General features: G+C 42.1%; 1 protein-coding gene across 4 annotated transcripts in view; it reads right to left on the bottom strand.

The window, feature by feature from the left end:
- LOC140201499 (retinol dehydrogenase 13-like) overlaps positions 1 to 17,719 on the bottom strand; it is an 82,039-nt gene that overhangs the window by 49,324 nt on the left and 14,996 nt on the right. For 3 of the 4 annotated variants that reach the window (XR_011886882.1, XR_011886881.1, XM_072265693.1), the window contains exons 2-3: positions 9,582 to 9,700; positions 4,014 to 4,169 (exon numbers count right to left, since the gene is read on the bottom strand). Coding sequence is in view for 1 of the 4 variants with exons in the window: in XM_072265693.1 (XP_072121794.1) it covers positions 4,014 to 4,169; positions 9,582 to 9,700 (275 nt within the window). In the remaining 3 variants the exon portion in view is untranslated. The remainder of the gene's footprint in view (positions 1 to 4,013; positions 4,170 to 9,581; positions 9,701 to 17,719) is intronic. The other variant, XR_011886883.1, reaches the window with a different exon arrangement.

Below are 17,719 nucleotides of genomic sequence, written 5' to 3'. Positions count from 1 at the left end.
TTTGAGAAACTCACTAGAAAGATTCAGAATAGTTTGCAGAATTCCAGATAACGGACTCAGGGAAAGACTGCTGTGTGAAAAAGATTTGACACTGGAAAAGGCCGTGTAGGGCAGCAGGGACCACACCAGCACAAGCTGAGGAGCTACACAGGGCAGGCACAACAATGCATGCTGTGAAAACAGAGGATTTTCCCAAAGCAACAGCAAAGCAAAGGAGGATCAAACAGCAAATGCAGCAAATGTGGTGGTAAACACATCCCAAAGACCCATCTTTCTCTTGGAAAGTCCTGCAATAATTGTGGGAAGAAGAATCATTCTGCAAAGTGCTGCAAAGCTAGGGCTACCAAGAGAAAGGTGCACATGTTGCTGAGGAAATGGGAGGAACTCTTTGTGGATTCTCTACAGACGGCTGGTGCTGGTAAAACAGTATGGATTGTTCCAGTGACTGTGAATGAGACAGTAATTCCATTCACGCTTGACACCAGAGCCCAGGTGATTCTGTTCTCCATGAATGATTACAAGACTCTCACAGTAAAGAGCAAGATTTACCTACTGAAGTTAAAAGTGACAGGCTATACTGGACAGAACATTGCAGTAAAAAGGGGGCTGTATAGACTTTCAAGCACAAAAAGCTGCACCTAAAGTCACAGCTACTCATTATAGAGAAAAAAATAGAGTACAGCCAATACTAGGTCTGAGTGTGTGTGAAAAGTTCCTGGTGAAGAGTCTTTGTAGTGGCTTCACAGACTGAAGATGACCACACAACACTCATGGAAGAGTACGTAGATGTCTTTGAGGAGCTCAGACGCTTACCTGGTGTACACAAAATTCATATAGATGCAACAGTGATTCCTGTTATCCGTGCATGCAGGAAAGTTCCATTTGCACTTACAGAGACAAACTTAAACAAGAACTATCACACATGGAACGGATGAATGTCATACAGAAAATTGAAGAACCAACAGATAGAGGGAGCTCACTGGTCATTGTGCATAAGAAATACTGAGCATTCCGGATATGTCTAGACCAAAGATATCTCAATAAGGCCATCAAGAGAGAGCATTTTAAATTCCCAACATGTCCCAGTTTGCAGGTGCAAACTCAACGTGTGAAATGGGTTCTGGCAGATTAAACTGGATGAGGCAAGTTCAAGACTGCGTACTTTCGACAGACCACTGGGAAGATATTACTTTCTTCGGCTACCGTATGAAATTCTGCCCTCACCAGAAGTCTACAATAAAACTATCCAGGTGCTCTTTGAAGACATACCAGATGTCAAGAGTATAATAATCTCATCGTCTGAGTATCTACCAAGGATGAACATGATACACCACTGAGACAAGTGCTTGATGTGACACAGTATGTTAACTTGAAATTCAATTTGTGAGATTAGTGTTAAGACGGTGATATTCGTAGGAGATGTCATATCAGAAGAGGGAGTGAAGCCTAACCCAAGAGAGACATCAGCCATTCAAAACATGGAGAGGCCCCAAAACAAAGAGGAGATGAGATATTTCTTGGGGATGGTGACTTACCTGGCTAAGTTCATCCTTCGACTATCAACTATGCACAGATAAAGAAAGAGTTTCTCGTCAGCTCACATGCATGCAAAAGGTTCCATCAGTACATCTATGGACAAACTTTTGAAGCAGAAACAGACCATAAATCACTGGCCTCAATAATGTCCAAACCACTAAATGACTGTCCCATGAAGATACAGTGCATGTTGATAAGGCTGCAGAAACATGATGTGAAGATTTTACTATGTGTGCATAATGAAGAACCTCAGTTCCCGTGAGCAATGCAAGGAGTTCACCTGGAACCGGAAGGCACAATGATAATCCGATTGCACATATACAGGGTTGAGTAGCAGTTCAGGAATAAAAAGTTCCAACGTAAACCCACACCAAGTTTGTCTTTACTGAGAACAAATATATCAATATTTTATGAAATTAAGTAACTAAATCGCAGAGTTTTCACATGGAGCCAGTGTTAGGAGCACAGATTGTTTCTGATTTGCATTAAGAACCTGGACTTAACATAAGAAATATGAGGACTAAGGCATAAAATCATGGGTGATCAGAGTTGTGTATATGGAACACAATTTCAAAACCTGAAAACTTGTAAGTGTAGTAAATAGTGTACAAGATTGATGCAGGCTACAGTTAAGTGTACAGGGGATTAACTTTAATGTCTAAATTGTAAAGTTTTGCCTTTTGTGTTCAGTATGAGGACATGTACAATAACTGAAAAGGGGCAGAAACTAGAGTGATTTTAGGATTTACATATGTACACTTGGCAGGGCAAAATATCAAGGCTCCTAAAAATATATGGATCCTTGGGATTATAAACAGAGGTAGTTTAAACTTTAGCCCATCTTCTGAGGCAAGTGAAGCTCAAAATAAAGAAGTTTTTCATTTTGACTTTTGCAGACTGTGACTTGTGTGGGTTAGGAAACCAAGCAGATCAAACCCAGATTGCTTTTCCTATCCTTGCTCCGTAATCAATCCTTCCCTCTCCTTGACCCAACCTCAGCACTGGTTGTCTCCCAGTCATCCAGAGACTCTGCTCAAGAACCAGGTGATCATTGAACACCACTATACACCTTGCCCAACCCCTCCTCACCCCAGATGGACTAACTGTTATTGGCCTTCCAGCCAACCTGCTTTCCAGCTCCATAGACAACCAGCCTTTGAATATGGTGGTCCAATGAGCAAGATACATGCCAAGATAATTAAGAACATCCTCTACTGTTAAATTTTGCAAAAGCATGGAGAAACCCTTACTTCTAGATGTTTGATCCAAAAATCATCCCTTTCCAACTGTGCTCTCCAGTCTTCAAGGAGAACAAAACCAACTTATATTGAACCTTTATAAATCAATCATCAGGCTTCACATGAAGGCCTGATAAATCTTAGCGCATCCACTTTTGAAAAACCTTGGAGAAGGTCAGTGGGAAGTGTAAGTTTCTGTGAGGTTAATTGAAGGGACTAGAGAGTTGGCACTGTTCTTCTTGGGGTAGAGTTTAGGGAAATTTCAGGGGATGCATATTTAAAAGCAAAAGAAGAGCATTATTGTGATCAGAATACACTGACAGAAGGAAAGTCCAAATAGGAATTAGATAAGGTTACAAGGTGACAGGGAAAGAATAGGAAAGTGTGACTAATCAAATAGCTGTTTCCAAGAGCTAACATTGATTATGTGGGCTGAATGGCTTCCTTCTGTACTGAAGAATTCTATGATCTAAAAAAATTCTCTGAGTTATACAAACTCTTCTTTCCTCAATTTACTTAAGCTTCTAACTTAGTTTTACAAATAAAAGACAGACATTTCCCACTGAAATTGGAAAAATTAAACTATCCTAGCTGAATTGGAAAGTGGTTACCACAGGTAGAGAGGGTGGTAAAAAGGCCTTTATTAGTTAGGTCTCTGAGGATCGGTGTTAGGACATTATGTTGCAGTTGTATAAGACATTAGTGAGTGTACACTTGGAAAACTGTGTTTTGGTCACCCTGTTATAGAGATGAAGTGGTTAAACTGGAAAGAGTGCAAAAATGGTTTTTGAGTATGTAGGCATGAGCAGAGAGAGCCGGAGTGATAGGGAGAGGTTGGCCAGGCTGGGAACACAGGAGAACAAGGAATGACCTTACATACGTGTTTAAGTTTAAGGCAGAGATAAGGTGATGGTAACAGTCTTTTCCCCAGGGTAGGAGGACATAGATTTATGGTGAGGGGAGAGATTTAAAAGTTACATGAAGGACAACTTTTTCCGAGCAAAAGAGGAGAATATGGATGAGCTACCAGAGAGAGTAGTATAATTGTACTATTTGTGAAAGAAGACCTGGGCTTGTAGGGATATGGGCCGATTGCAAAATTGAAAGCAGCTGGGTGTACGACAGGGTCAGCATGCCCTGGTTGGGTCTCAGGGCCTGTATTCATGCTGTATTGCTCTATGACTCTTAAACTACAGTACCTTCAGTACTGTACTGTACTGGAAACAATCAACATTTTACCTTCAGTTACTCTCTTGGCAAACTCCCTAATCGATTTAAGTGAAGCAAGGTTCAGGTGCCTGGCGTATACATGATGATTCAGGGTTTTTCCTCGAATTTCTCGAGCCGCAGCTTCACATTTCTCCATATTCCGACATGCCAAAATGATTCTGCCACCTAAAATGGAGATTTTTTTAAAAAGCATGTAACATATTTTTTCAAGCCCTTGTTTATTGCTTTCAATTTCCTAGAGTACCAACTCCTACTGAGATAAAATTTTACTGATTGCTGCTTCCTGCACGCATGCAGAGCTCGTTGACTTTATTAATTTTGCCTCCAACTTTCACCCTGCCCTCAAGTTTACCTGGTCCATTTCCGACACCTCCCTCCCCTTTCTAGATCTTTCTGTCTCTGTCTCTGGAGACAGCTTATCCACTGATGTCTACTATAAACCTACTGACTCTCACAGCTATCTGAACTATTCTTCTTCTCACCCTATCTCTTGCAAAAACGCCATTCCCTTCTCGCAATTCCTCCGTCTCCGCCGCATCTGCTCTCAGGATGAGGCTTTTCATTCTAGGACGAGGGAGATGTCCTCCTTTTTTAAAGAAAGGGGCTTCCCTTCCTCCACTATCAACTCTGCTCTTAAACGCATCTCCCCCATTTCACGTACATCTGCTCTCACTCCATCCTCCCGCCACCCCACTAGGAATAGGGTTCCCCTGGTCCTCACCTACCACCCCACCAGCCTCCGGGTCCAACATATTATTCTCCGTAACTTCCGCCCCTCCAACGGGATCCCACCACTAACCACATCTTTCCCTCCCCTCCCCCACTTTCCACAGGGATCGCTCCCTACGCGACTCCCTTTTCCATTCGTCCCCCCATCCCTCCCCACTGATCTCCCTCCTGGCACTTATCTGTGTAAGCGGAACAAGTGCTACAAATGCCCTTACACTTCCTCCCTTACACCATTCAGGGCCCCAAACAGTCCTTCCAGGTGAGGCAACACTTCACCTGTGAGTCGGCTGGGGTGATATACTGCGTCCAGTGCTCCCGATGTGGCCTTTTATATATTGGCGAGACCCGATGCAGACTGGGAAACCGCTTTGCTGAACACCTACGCTCTGTCCGCCAGAGAAAGCAGGATCTCCCAGTGGCCACACATTTTAATTCCACATCCCATTCCCATTCTGACATGTCTATCCACGGCCTCCTCTACTGTAAAGATGAAGCCACACTCAGGTTGGAGGAACAACACCTTATATTCCATCTGGGTAGCCTCCAACCTGATGGCATGAACATCGACTTCTCTAACTTCCGCTAATGCCCCACCTCCCCCTCGTACCCCATCTGTTATTTATTTTTATACACACATTCTTTCTCTCACTCTCCTTTTTCTCCCTCTGTCCCTCTGAATATACCCCCTGCCCATCCTCTGGGTTCCCCCCCCTTATCTTTCTTCCCAGACCTCCTGTCCCATGATCCTCTCGTATCCCTTTTGCCAATCACCTGTCCAGCTCTTGGCTCCATCCCTCCCCCTCCTGTCTTCTCCTACCATTTTGGATCTCCCCCTCCCCCTCCAACTTTCAAATTTCTTACTCACTCTTCCTTCAGTTAGTCCTGACGAAGGGTCTCGGCCTGAAACGTCGACTGTACCTCTTCCTAGAGATGCTGCCTGACCTGCTGCGTTCACCAGCAACTTTGATGTGTGTTTCTTGAATTTCCAGCATCTGCAGAATTCCTGTTGTTTGCGTAGCAGAACACCCTCACTTCACTTATATACTGTATTTTATATCTCCCATATTTCCTTATGACATAGGAAAAGTCTGTTTGGGCCATCAAGGCCATGCCAGCTTTCAGAGTAATCCCACCAGTCCTTTTCCCTGTAACTTATTCACTTCTCATATGCCCTTAAATCTCCTTGATCCTCCAATCACTCAACCGTATTCTGGATAATTTACAATGGCAAATTGACCTACTAATCAGAACGTTGTTGGTTAAGTGGAGGAAGCTAGTGCACCCAGGGAAAAGCCCCTTGTGGTCAAAAGGACATGTTAACTCCTCAGACAACACTATCTCTAGTCACTGAAATGAGGCTCTTCCCTTCCCACCAATCTCCCTCCCGGCACTTATCCTTGTAAGCAGAACAAGTGCTACAAACGCCCTTACACTTCCTCCCTCACCACCATTCAGGGCCCCAGACAGTCCTTCCAGGTGAGGCGACACTTCACCTGTGAGTCGGCTGGGGTGATACACTGCATCCGGTGCTCCCAACGCGGCCTTCTATATATTGGCAAGACCCGACACAGGCTGGGAGACCATTTCGTTGAACACCTACACTCTGTCCACCAGAGACAGCAGGATCTCCCAGTGGCCACACATTTTAATTCCACATCCCATTCCCATTCTGATATGTCTATCCACGGCTTCCTCTATTGTCAAGATGAAGCTACACTCAGGTTGGAGGAACAACACCTTATATTCCATCTGGGTAGCCTCCAACCTGATGGCATGAACATCGACTTCTCTAACTTCCGTTAATGCCCCACCTCCCCTTCATACCCCATCTGTTATTTATTTATTTATTTATTATTAATTTTTTTTCCCTCTCTCCTTTTTCTCCTTCTGTCCCTCTCACTATACTCCTTACCCATCCTCTGGACTTTCCTCCCCCTTTCTTTCTCCCTAGGCCTCCCGTCCCATGATCCTCTCCCTTCTCCAGCCTCGTATACCTTTTGCCAATCAACTTTCCAGCTCTTAGCTCCATCCCTCCCCCTCCTGTCTTCTCCTATCATTTTGGATCTCCCCCTCCCCCTCTCAAATCTCTTACTATCTCTTCTTTCAGTTAGTCCTGACAAAGGGTCTCGGCCCGAAATATTGACTGTACCTCTTCCTATAGATGCTGCCTGGCCTGCTGCATTCACCAGCAACTTTTATGTGTGTTGCTTGAAATTCCAGCATCTGCAGATTTCCTCGTGTTTGCCTCTTCCTGCTATGGTCACAGAAAACTACTCAAGTGACCATTCTTCATATTTAAAAAAAGGATAATCAGTCTTGGCAAACCTTTTGCTTGCGGCCACCATTGCCAGCTTCAATCCACATTTTATCTGCCTTCTCAAAAAGATTTTTCAAATTTGATAGTGAAAAATAAAGTTTTTTTGTGGTAAAGGTTTTCATGGAGAGAAAGTTTTTGGCTGCTTTGAAATATTAATGGATTGGGTAGATGAGCACCATATTGGCAATTGGAATTTGATAGAGAACTGTGAGATAATGCATGTGTGTGGATCAAACATGGCAGGGGAATACACAATGAATGGTACAAGACCAAGTGAGGACCAACCAAGGGATCTTGGAGAGTTTGTCCACACATCATTGAATGAAAGAGTCATTCAGTGTGCAAACAGCCATTTGCCCAACTTATCCACACCAACCACGTTAATTCCTTTGCCCCGCATTTGGTCTGTAAACCTCTATGCCTAAGTGATTCAAATGATCACCTAAATGCTTCTTTAATGCTATCAATAACTCAGCTTCAACCACTCTTCCAGGCAGTAGAATGAGTAGAAGTGATTAAGAAGCCATATGGAATACATGGATTTATTGCTCTAGTCTGCAAATACAAGAGCTGGCAAATTATAACACATGAACTGAGTTGTGAATGTTTTGTACAGGTATAGACACCACATTAAAGAGAATCATGTAACCAGAGGAGAGAGTATAGAAGAGATTCAGAGATGTATCGGGACTGGAGAATCATAGTTACAAGGAAAATAATTAGGTTTGTATTCTTTATCACAAAGGAGACTGAGGGGAGGCTCAAACTGACCTATTTTCTGTGAGAGTGGTTCACAACTTGGGGGACATGAATTATGTTAGTTGGTAGGATGAACAGAGGAATGCCAAAATAGTTATTCTCCAAACAGTAACTGCAGCTCATGGAGGATGAGAGTGTTTTTTTTTGGGATGGGGCAAGGCCCTCAACGTATGGAAAGAGCACATAATGAGCATGAAATTCCAAGACCCACAAAAATGAAGATGAATGCACTGGAAGGGATAGCATTAACTTCCCATCACTGTCTGCCCTAAGGCAGTGGGACCTTCTTGAACCATTGGAGTGTGTTTTGTCACAATGCCAGCAGACGGGGCAAGTGAAAGTAAGGTGAGACCAAATCAGGATGATGGTGCAATCAAAGTTCAAAGTAAATTTATCATCGAAATATGTACATGTTACCATATGCTACCTTGAGATTCATTTTATTGAGGGAATCTGAAGTTGGAGATGCTGTCATTCATCTGCCTTCCTTGTCTTCCTGGCCAGGAGGCGGTGAAGAAGTAATAAGGTATTGCTGCAGTGTATATGAAGATGTTCGAGCAGTCCCTTGGTAATGGAGCCACTGGTAATTTAGATGCCACTATATAATCAGCCATAAGACTCAAAGACATCATTTTGTCTTTGCTGAACCAGCTGGTGTGGCATAGGCCTTACCCTTTTGACAAAAAAAAACTGCTAAACTGAGAAACAGCAAGAGCAGAAGTCCACCTCAGAAGCTAATGTAAGTGTTAATAAGCCTTCTTTCCACACTACTTCAAACTAATCTAGAATCTTGTTTCCAAAGTCAATAGTGCAGGGTTTCTGTTTCCACACCAACACCATTTTACTTGACACCAGGTGAGGCAACACTCAACTCGCACAATGTTTGCTTATGGCTTCTCCATTTAGAAGGCTAACTTTACACAATCTTGAACAGCTTTAATTGATGTGGTTCTGATTAAGACCCAAAAAAAATTTGCATTAACGCACCTACTAAAATTTGACTGTTGTTCAAATTATTATCACTTTGGATAATTGGAAAAATACTGCAAAATAATACTGGTAATTTATATCCTATCTCCTAATAATTAATATGTCAAACTGAATTCCTATTATTTATTGATAGCTTTTATTAACAGACATTCAAATCAGTCAATTTTCAAAGTAATCTGTAGGTTAAAGATATCTCATCACAACATGTTAGCATTAGGCATCTTTTCTTACTAAATGTAACCTGTGGGAAATTGTGAACAAGAATGACTGCTGTCCATTTGATAACTAAATCTGTATTATATGTCAAATTTTGAGACTGTGGATTTCTAGGATTAGTGATTGAGGCAAAAATAGATTGGATTAAAGAAATGGCAAATATTACAAAATAAAATAAAACAAATAAGGGAGGAGAAAATGCAAAGAAAACATTAAAGTAATAAAATCCAGGAAATAAAATTAAAAGTATATATGAAAAAATTACACTTCATTCAAAAACTTACATTGAATGGAATCCAACCTCAGGTTAATATTTTAGGAGCTTCATAATTCCATAGACTAAACTTGAAGATGGCACAAACAGATTGTTTATGCATTGTAACATTTTGATTTCTATGTGTAAAACTTAACACTGAGGATTTAGGACTTGGAGATAAGTTATTAAATGTTGTACATAAATGTCAGCCATTTAGTAATACATCACCTTGGCAACAGTGTTACAAAATAATGACAATGATTCAAGATGATGAACTTCCTTTTCTCCACTCTCCCCACACCCATTTTACCTCTTCTGGCCAGCTCTTGAGCAGTTTCTTTACCAATTCCAGTGTTTGCTCCAGTTATGATTATAGTCTTTCCTGAGACAGTTGCTGAACTTGGACAGTTTCCACCGGTTACATAATCTCTAAAAGGCAAATAAATCAGAGACTGAATGAATAATTACCTGGCATGCATTATCACACAAGCAAAATTTGAAACATGTATTCCACAAATAATATGCACAGTTGATTTCAGCTCATCTTTATTGATACTAAAGTAAAAAATTTAAATGGATGAGGATCTATGTAAATGCTAATTGTAATTAGGAGAACCAGTTGTAAAGGCCACAAATAGCCTGAATAGGAAAATATGCATTTGGCACAGTCAGTGTCTAAAATAGGAGTTCCTTTATTCAGACCCAAAATCTCGCTCTAAGGTACAAACAATAGCTTTTAATTTTTCACTATCATTAACTAAAATGCATATGAATTTAATTTTGCCTTTTTGTTTGCTTTGCCCTCAAACTTCACTTTGGTCAACAGAATTAGTGAATGAATGATCATATTCTCTTGGCCGCAATTATCTTTTCAAGTGCAGTTGAAATATTTCACAAACTAACAAAGGACTTTACGGTCTGGATTACATCATTCCAAAAGCTTTCTTAAAAAGCCTTGACAAAGATCTAAGTGAATAAGTGTACAGCCCACCACATCATTAAAGACTGGAGTCCTCAGTTTAAATCCAAGGCTGAGCTAGTCTCACCCAAGCAGTTATGGGAATGCTGTTGAATACCTGAACACCTTCAGCTAATAAGGAGAATGATTTAAAGTATGGTTTTCAATTTGCTAATATGACCTTGTTGAGAAGTGCAAATCTGTGAAGGACAGCTGAGCACGGTGAGACTGGGCGCGTCTCAACTGGTCAAAAAACTTCTGACATTCAGTATCTACTAATCTCACATCACAAGCATGCAACTGAAGAGCTCGGTGTCCAATCAGCCACATCCAAGCAACAGCCAAGGACTTCATAACAGGGTAAGGGAAAAGATGGCCAAAATAATACTCCTTCTGCACTTCCTTTCTGAACAGATGATCTAAATCACCAACCAAAGCGTGAAAAAGAACAGATTGGTTAAGTGATAATCAGAAACACAGCCTTAACGTTTGATTAAAATACCAAGATCATATTTGGATTTACACCTATCATCAATTGCTGACATTTCTTAGAAGACCTCAATGGAGTTGTCAGAGCTACCAAAAAAGATGAACTAATGTATCATATTAGTGGAAGCTATACTGTACATGGGTAAAACACCTTTTCCATCAAAAGTGTAAAGTATGTTTAACAGAGGGGAAAAATTCAAGGAAAAAACAAAGTATCACACAGCTCAGGAGCTAAATAATTAAACAGCATACATGGAGAATTGCAATTCATCAAAAAATTCTTAATGGAACAAATCCATCTCTGGTTAATAGTTTAGGAGTTTCATAATTGCAAGCACTATACTTGAAAACTGAAAAACAGTACATGTGATTCAGAATCAGGTTTATTTATATGAAATGAAACGAAACTTGGTGCTCTGCAGCAGCAACACAATGCCAAAGAAGTGTTGAGAACCAGTGAAATTGTGAGAGCGCAAAGTCTAAACAGATACCGGCCTGGCCGAACAAACTGTGTAACTTTGCGGCAGGAGCACACGTACACCAGACCAATGCAGGTTTAAAGGCGGAACTCAGAAAATGCAACAAAGTAGGACACATACAAAGAGCATATCGGGCAGACAAAAATAGATGGACTGCTCAGGACTACACTAATCTGCATGCTATTGATAAAAAAATCTGATAATGATGACAGTAACACAGGACTAGTTAGCCTTAAGAATTATAACGTGAAAACAATAGACAAACAAATATGGTTTACACCAGAAGTGAACGGCAAATTAATTAAAATGGAATTGAATACTGGCTTGGCTATTTCAGTCATTCTACAAGATGAGTTTGAATGGCATTTTAAAAATATTGAATGGAAGCCTGCAGATATCCAACCAAGAGCTTATACTGGAGAAAAGATAACTCCTGTGGTAATGACATTCCTAACAGTGAAATGCAACAACCAACAAGCCACATTGAGCTTGTATGTGGTACATACAGGATGGTCAGCATTGTGGGGACGTGACTGGCTGAGACAACTGCAACTTGATTGGAGTCCCATCCACTGTTTACATACCACATCTCCTGCAACACAGTCAACCGAAAGCAAATTAAGTACCAGATGATGTCATAGCAGTGTTCAAGGACGGCGCTGGAAAAATCAAGCATTTCAAGGGTAAAATAATGTTAAATGAAAATGCCACACCCAAGTTTTGCAAAGCCCATCTGGTTCCCTATAGCACACATGATAAAGTAACCAGAATTTTTCCTCACTGTTACCATTAAGTAGGAGGTACAGAAGCCTGAAGGCACACACTCGGTGATTCAGGAACAGCTTCTTCCTCTTGGCGTTCGATTCCTAAATGGACATTGAACCCGTGAACCTCACTTTTTAATATATATTATTTGTTTTTTTGCGCAATTTTTAATCTATTCAATATACATATACTGTAATTAATTTATTTATTATTTTCTTCTTCTTCTTCTGTTTTATATATTGCATTGAACTGCTGCTGCTGCTAAGTTAACAAATTTCATGACACATGCTGGTGATAATAAATCTGATTGTGGTTCTGGAGGTTGAAGTAATCTTTTTCCAAGGTTGAGTGGAGCTCATGGGCAATGCCAGTGGTCCCAGTAGCTAAGAAGAATGGGTCTGTCAGGATCTGTGGTGATTTTAAGGTCACCATCAACCCAGTACTGAAAGTAGATCAATACCCTCTGCCCAGGCTAGAGGATACCTTTGCAAATCTTTCTGGAGGAAAACAGCTGAGGCCTACCTACAAATGGAAATGGAAGAAAAGTCTAAAGTGTTTCTCACCATAAAAACTCATAAATGGCTTTATCACTATAATAGGCTTAATGTTAGAGGAGCATCTGCACCTGCTCTCTGACAGAAAGCTATGTACCAGGTGCTGCGTTACCTGGATAACATCACTGATACTGGTGAGGATAACAAGGAACATCTCCAAAATCTCAAGACAGTGTTAAAAAGATGAGAAGATAATGTGCTCAGAGCACAATGTAACAAGTGTGAATTCTTTAAACCAAGCATCACTTACTGTGGTCACACCACTGACACACAAGCACTACACAAGAGTGCTGAGAAAATTCAAGCAGTGGTGGATATCTCAAGGCCAAAAGACATGTCACAGTTGTGATCCTTTTTAGGTTTCATCAATTACTATAACAGGTTCCTGCCAAACCTAGTTACGGTACTCCAGCTTGAACTTAGTACCACAGATCAGGAAGAAATAGCAATGGACAAAGCATCATGAGCTGGCTTTCAAAAAGGTAAAGAAAATGGTGATGTCAGACACTGTGCTCACACATTATGATCCACATCATCCAGTGAAGTTTGCCTGTGACACCTCCCCTTATGGGATACGTGCAGTCATGTCATAGGTTATGAGTGATGGAACTGACACCTTCCAGCTTGAGCATCACGTTCCTTTTCTGCTGCAGAGAAAAATTACGCACTGATTGACAGAGAGGCCTTGAGTTGGGTTTGGGGTGTAAAACGGTTCAACTTTGGTCTGCACCTCCATGGTACTCTCTCTCTGTTCTTCCCTTACCATATTTGCAAATGAAAACATGTTGTTTTCTCTACTTTTCCAACCCGATTGAGGGCCCATCACACAAAACATCAAGCCTGCTTCTCTCTCAACTCATGATGCTTGACTGACTGAGTGATTCAGACCCTCAGTATTTCCCATGCAACTCTGATGGAGAGGGGAAGTTAATTATCTTCAATTAACAATTTAAGAACAAGTGTCAATATTGTGCTTGGTGGTGGTATATCACTGTATTCAATCCCAAAGAGGATTTGTATCTAATCCAGGGATTAAAAATTCCAAGATTCCAAAGAAGCAATTTTGGAGACAGAACATAGAATTTAATAGGTGATGGATAATGGACAATGAATATACAGTCAAAAATAAACACAACGCCTTTCAACATTTCAAAATATATTATATTCATCAAAAGATAAACATAATACAAAACTTACATGCCAACATTTCTTAATATATCACATTATTCCCACTACTTTAATATGTACAGTGGATTCCAGCTAATTAGGACATCTGTTAATCGGGGCAGCTGTTTATTTGGGACAACTCTTAAAGAACAAAAACTAATCAAGAAAATAGCCAGGATTCCCCTCATTTATTTGGGACACTATACCACTTAATTGGGACGGAAGACTGCTGCTGAAGTTTCTAGCTAGCATTAGATGCACGCACTTGTGTGGCCATTAGACGCTACACTGTGCTTAGTGCAAACAGTCTTTAAATAGCGTCAGTTGCGGCTGCTTCTGTGTATAAAACAATGATTTTTGTCACTGATGGTTGTCAATAAATAAGCAGTAAGACAATTCAGAACAGTTCTACTCACTGCAGTTTCAAGCATTCAGGCTTGTGGATGCCAGAAACAGTGGCTTCTGCCGCTCTCGACACTTCTCTTGCGGCTGGCGCAATGAAAAGATCATGTCCACTGCAGATCTACCTGCTCTGAACCTGCACTGGGACTCTGAGTAGACTCTGAATGCAAGGCTCTGAAGTCGTGCCAAGACAACACAGGCAAACACTTTCCCCACCACACTAAGTAGTTGTTACAATCACCTGGTCTTGTTTTTCTACAGTCTGACAATGTTGGCATCTCACATGTCTTGGGGGACGTGGCCTTTCTCCCAGTAAAGACACAGAAGCTCATGAAGATGATGCAGCAAGGCAAGCTTCCTGTTCTTCAAGACTTTTGGGGGGGGGGGGGGAATTCCATCTTCCCCTGGGGCTTTTCCACTGGCGAGACAGTTGATGACTTTGCTGAGCTCCTCCATAGATGGCAACACATCAAACTCTTCCATGACTGGCAAGCGAGGCAGTGCCTCCAAGGCAGCATTGGTCACCACGTTCCAAGTTACATACAGCTCTCATTAGTGCTCTACCCAACCTTCAAGCTGCTTGCTCTGGTCCATGATCACTCTCCATTCTTCAACTTCAATGGGGGGAGTCTTGGTGGCTGAAGACCCTGTTGCTGACTTGATGCCGTCAAACATCCCTCTTGCATTCCTGCTGTTGGCAGCTGATTGGATTTTGCTGCACAACTTCAGCCAGTAGTTGTTTGCATATCGTCAGGCAGTTTGCTATGCCTTGTTTCTAGCAGCTCTGAGGGCTTCACATATGCTGGTGCAGGGTAAGCCAGCAGGGTGTTTCCTCTTGGCTTCAGTCACTTGCTCCTTTTTTCCCAGTGTGCTGCTGTACTCTGTCAGTGTTCACTGTATAGCAGGTGTTGATGCGAGATTGGCCCTTAATCTTGGAATGATGGAGTCTCTTTGGCATTAGCCCCACTCTACTGACAAGGGAGTGGTCTGTGTCGCAGTCTGCTCTGTGGTAACTGCGAGTGCCAAGAACACTGCTCAGGTCCCTGCACCTGGTGATGGCAAGATCAGGCTGATGCCACTGGTGAGACCTTGGATGTCTCCAGGAGACCTTGTGCCGTTCCTTACACTGAAAATACATGTTGGTGATGCACAGCTCTAGCAGTCTCTGCGTATTCTTGTTCATCATGCTGACGAAGGCCAAGGCAAGAAGCCCAGGCTTTGTGGTCAGCTCCAACTCTAGCGCTGAAGTCTCCAGGCAGGTACAATCCTTCAATGCTTGGGATTCTGGATAGTCTCATCCAGAGTCTGATAGAACTAGTCTTTAGTCTCTGGTGAAGAACAAGTGTTGAAGCACAGATGCTCAGGAGGTTTACAGGGCCGGAAAGTGACAATAAGCGGAGAGCAAGGATCCTTTCTGTTCCACCTGCTGGTAGTTCCATGGTGGCGATGATAGAGTTCTTCACTGCAAAACCAACCCTACACTGCCTGGGTCTTCATGAGGGAGACCCAGCCAAAAGAAGGTGTAATTGGGCTCTCTGATGGAACCGTTATCCGCCAAATGAGTCTCCTGGAGGCAGGCAAAGTCAATGTTCAGCCGAGTGAGCTCCCAGTCTATGACTGCCGTTCTGTTGGAGATTGTCAGTCAGTTCGGGACACAAGGTGCAGATGTCCCAGCTTGCGAGGCGAAGAGCTGGCGTCTTCCTTGTTTTAATCCTTCTACCTGATGCGGACTCACAGCTTGCTTGTCGAGGTGAACTCTGAGCCCCACGCACCCAGTGAGGCAGGCAAGCAGTGGCGGGACAGTGCCTTACTGACTGGGGGCAGCCCAATCTGAGGTAGGCAATAGCTGGCCAGTGAGATGCAGTGGTGTCTCCCACCATCAGAAGAGGTCCCTGGTGCTCCTTTTCTAGGCCAATTGGATGAGCTTATAACCAATAACCGATATCTTGTGACGTTGATGGAGTGTCCTCTCCATAGTGGCACAGGCCTGGATGAGGGAATATGGAGGTCTTGGGCTGCCCAGACATCAAGACCCCCCCCCCCTCAGCTTTGCTGGTAGAGTCTAATGGAAAGGAAGAGCCAATACAGTTGGTGTCAAGTGCAGCTGCAGGAATTGCCGGAAAGTGACATAGTAAGCCATCCATCCGCCTTAGACGTCCACTCCGAATCTTCCATAAGGTTTACTCCTTAGCCTTTGCCTTTCCCAAGGGACACACAAGGCAGTGCGACTATTTACCCACAGCTTTGATGGTGTTGCTGGCAATGATTCCCTCGGCTGTTCCTCCATAACCTCCAGAAACAATTCTAGTCTCATTGAGATTTGGTCCAGAAATCATCAACTGCTGCCTGCACAGCAGCATGCTGCAATTTTTTAATCATTTAAATAATCACCTGCTCTTTGATTTTTCCTTCCAAAGTGGATGACTTTTCATTTACCAACATTGTATTCCATCTGTGAGACCTTCGCCCACTCACTTAACCTATACATATCTCTCTCTGCAGACTCTCTGTATCTTCTGCATAATTTGCTTTTCCACTCAATTTAGTGTCATCAGCAAACTTAGATACACTACACTCGGTCCTCTCTTCCAGATTGGTAATGTATATCGTGAACAGTTGTGGGCCCAGCACCGACCCCTGCAGCACATCACTCACCACTGATTGTCAACCATAGTAACACCCATGTATCCCAACTCTCTGCTTTCTATTAGTTAACCAATCCTCTATCTATGCTAATACATCACCCCCAATTCTATGCGTCCTTATCGTATGGATAAGTCTTTTATGCGGCACCTTATTGAATGCCTTCCGGAAATCCAAGTAAATAATGTCCATCTGTTCCCCTCTATCCACTGAGCTCGTTACATCCTCAAAGATTTCCAGCAAGTTTGTCAAACAGGACCTGCCTTTGCTGTGTATGCCTGATGGATCCATTTTTTTTTTCAGATGCCTCGCTATTTCTTCTTTAATGATAGCTTCAAGCATTTTCCCAACTACAGAGGTTAAACCAACTGACCTACAGTTACCTGCCTTTTGCCTACATCCTTTTTTGAACAGTGGTGTGACATTTACCATCTTCCAATATGCCGGGACCTGCCCAAAGTCCAGAGAATTTTGGTAAATTAACACCAAAGCCTCTACTATAACCTCTGCCATTTCTTTCAGTAGCCTGGGATGCATTCCATCAGGACCAAAGGACTTAACTATCTTCAAGCTCACATTTGCTCAACACTACCTCTTTAGTTATAGCTATTGTATGGAGGTCCTCATATTTTAATTTAATATCTGTATTTAAATAGAATAAATTAAAATGTCTCATGTTCTCAATATTTATTGCTTATCTATTATTACTTATTTTTGTATTTGCACAATTTGTCGTCCTCTGCACTCTGGTTGAACGCCCAAGTTGGGCCGTCTTTCATTGATTCTATTATAGTTATTATTCTATAGACTTGAGTATGCCCACAAGAAAATGAATCTCAGGGTTGTATATGGTGACATACATGCACTTTGATAGCAGTACAATTGTAATAGTTTTTGAGTATTTTACAAAGCTGTGATTGTCGGAATCCTAAAATGCCTTCTGAGAATTTCTCCAGACACTCAACCTGATGGCTTAGCTGTCAATGTATTG

This window comes from Mobula birostris, chromosome 8 (genome assembly GCF_030028105.1).
Source record: "Mobula birostris isolate sMobBir1 chromosome 8, sMobBir1.hap1, whole genome shotgun sequence".
Taxonomy (NCBI): Eukaryota; Metazoa; Chordata; class Chondrichthyes; order Myliobatiformes; family Myliobatidae; genus Mobula; species Mobula birostris.
The sequence above is the reverse complement of the archived record's forward strand: the minus strand, read 5'-3'. Positions and strand labels throughout refer to the sequence as shown.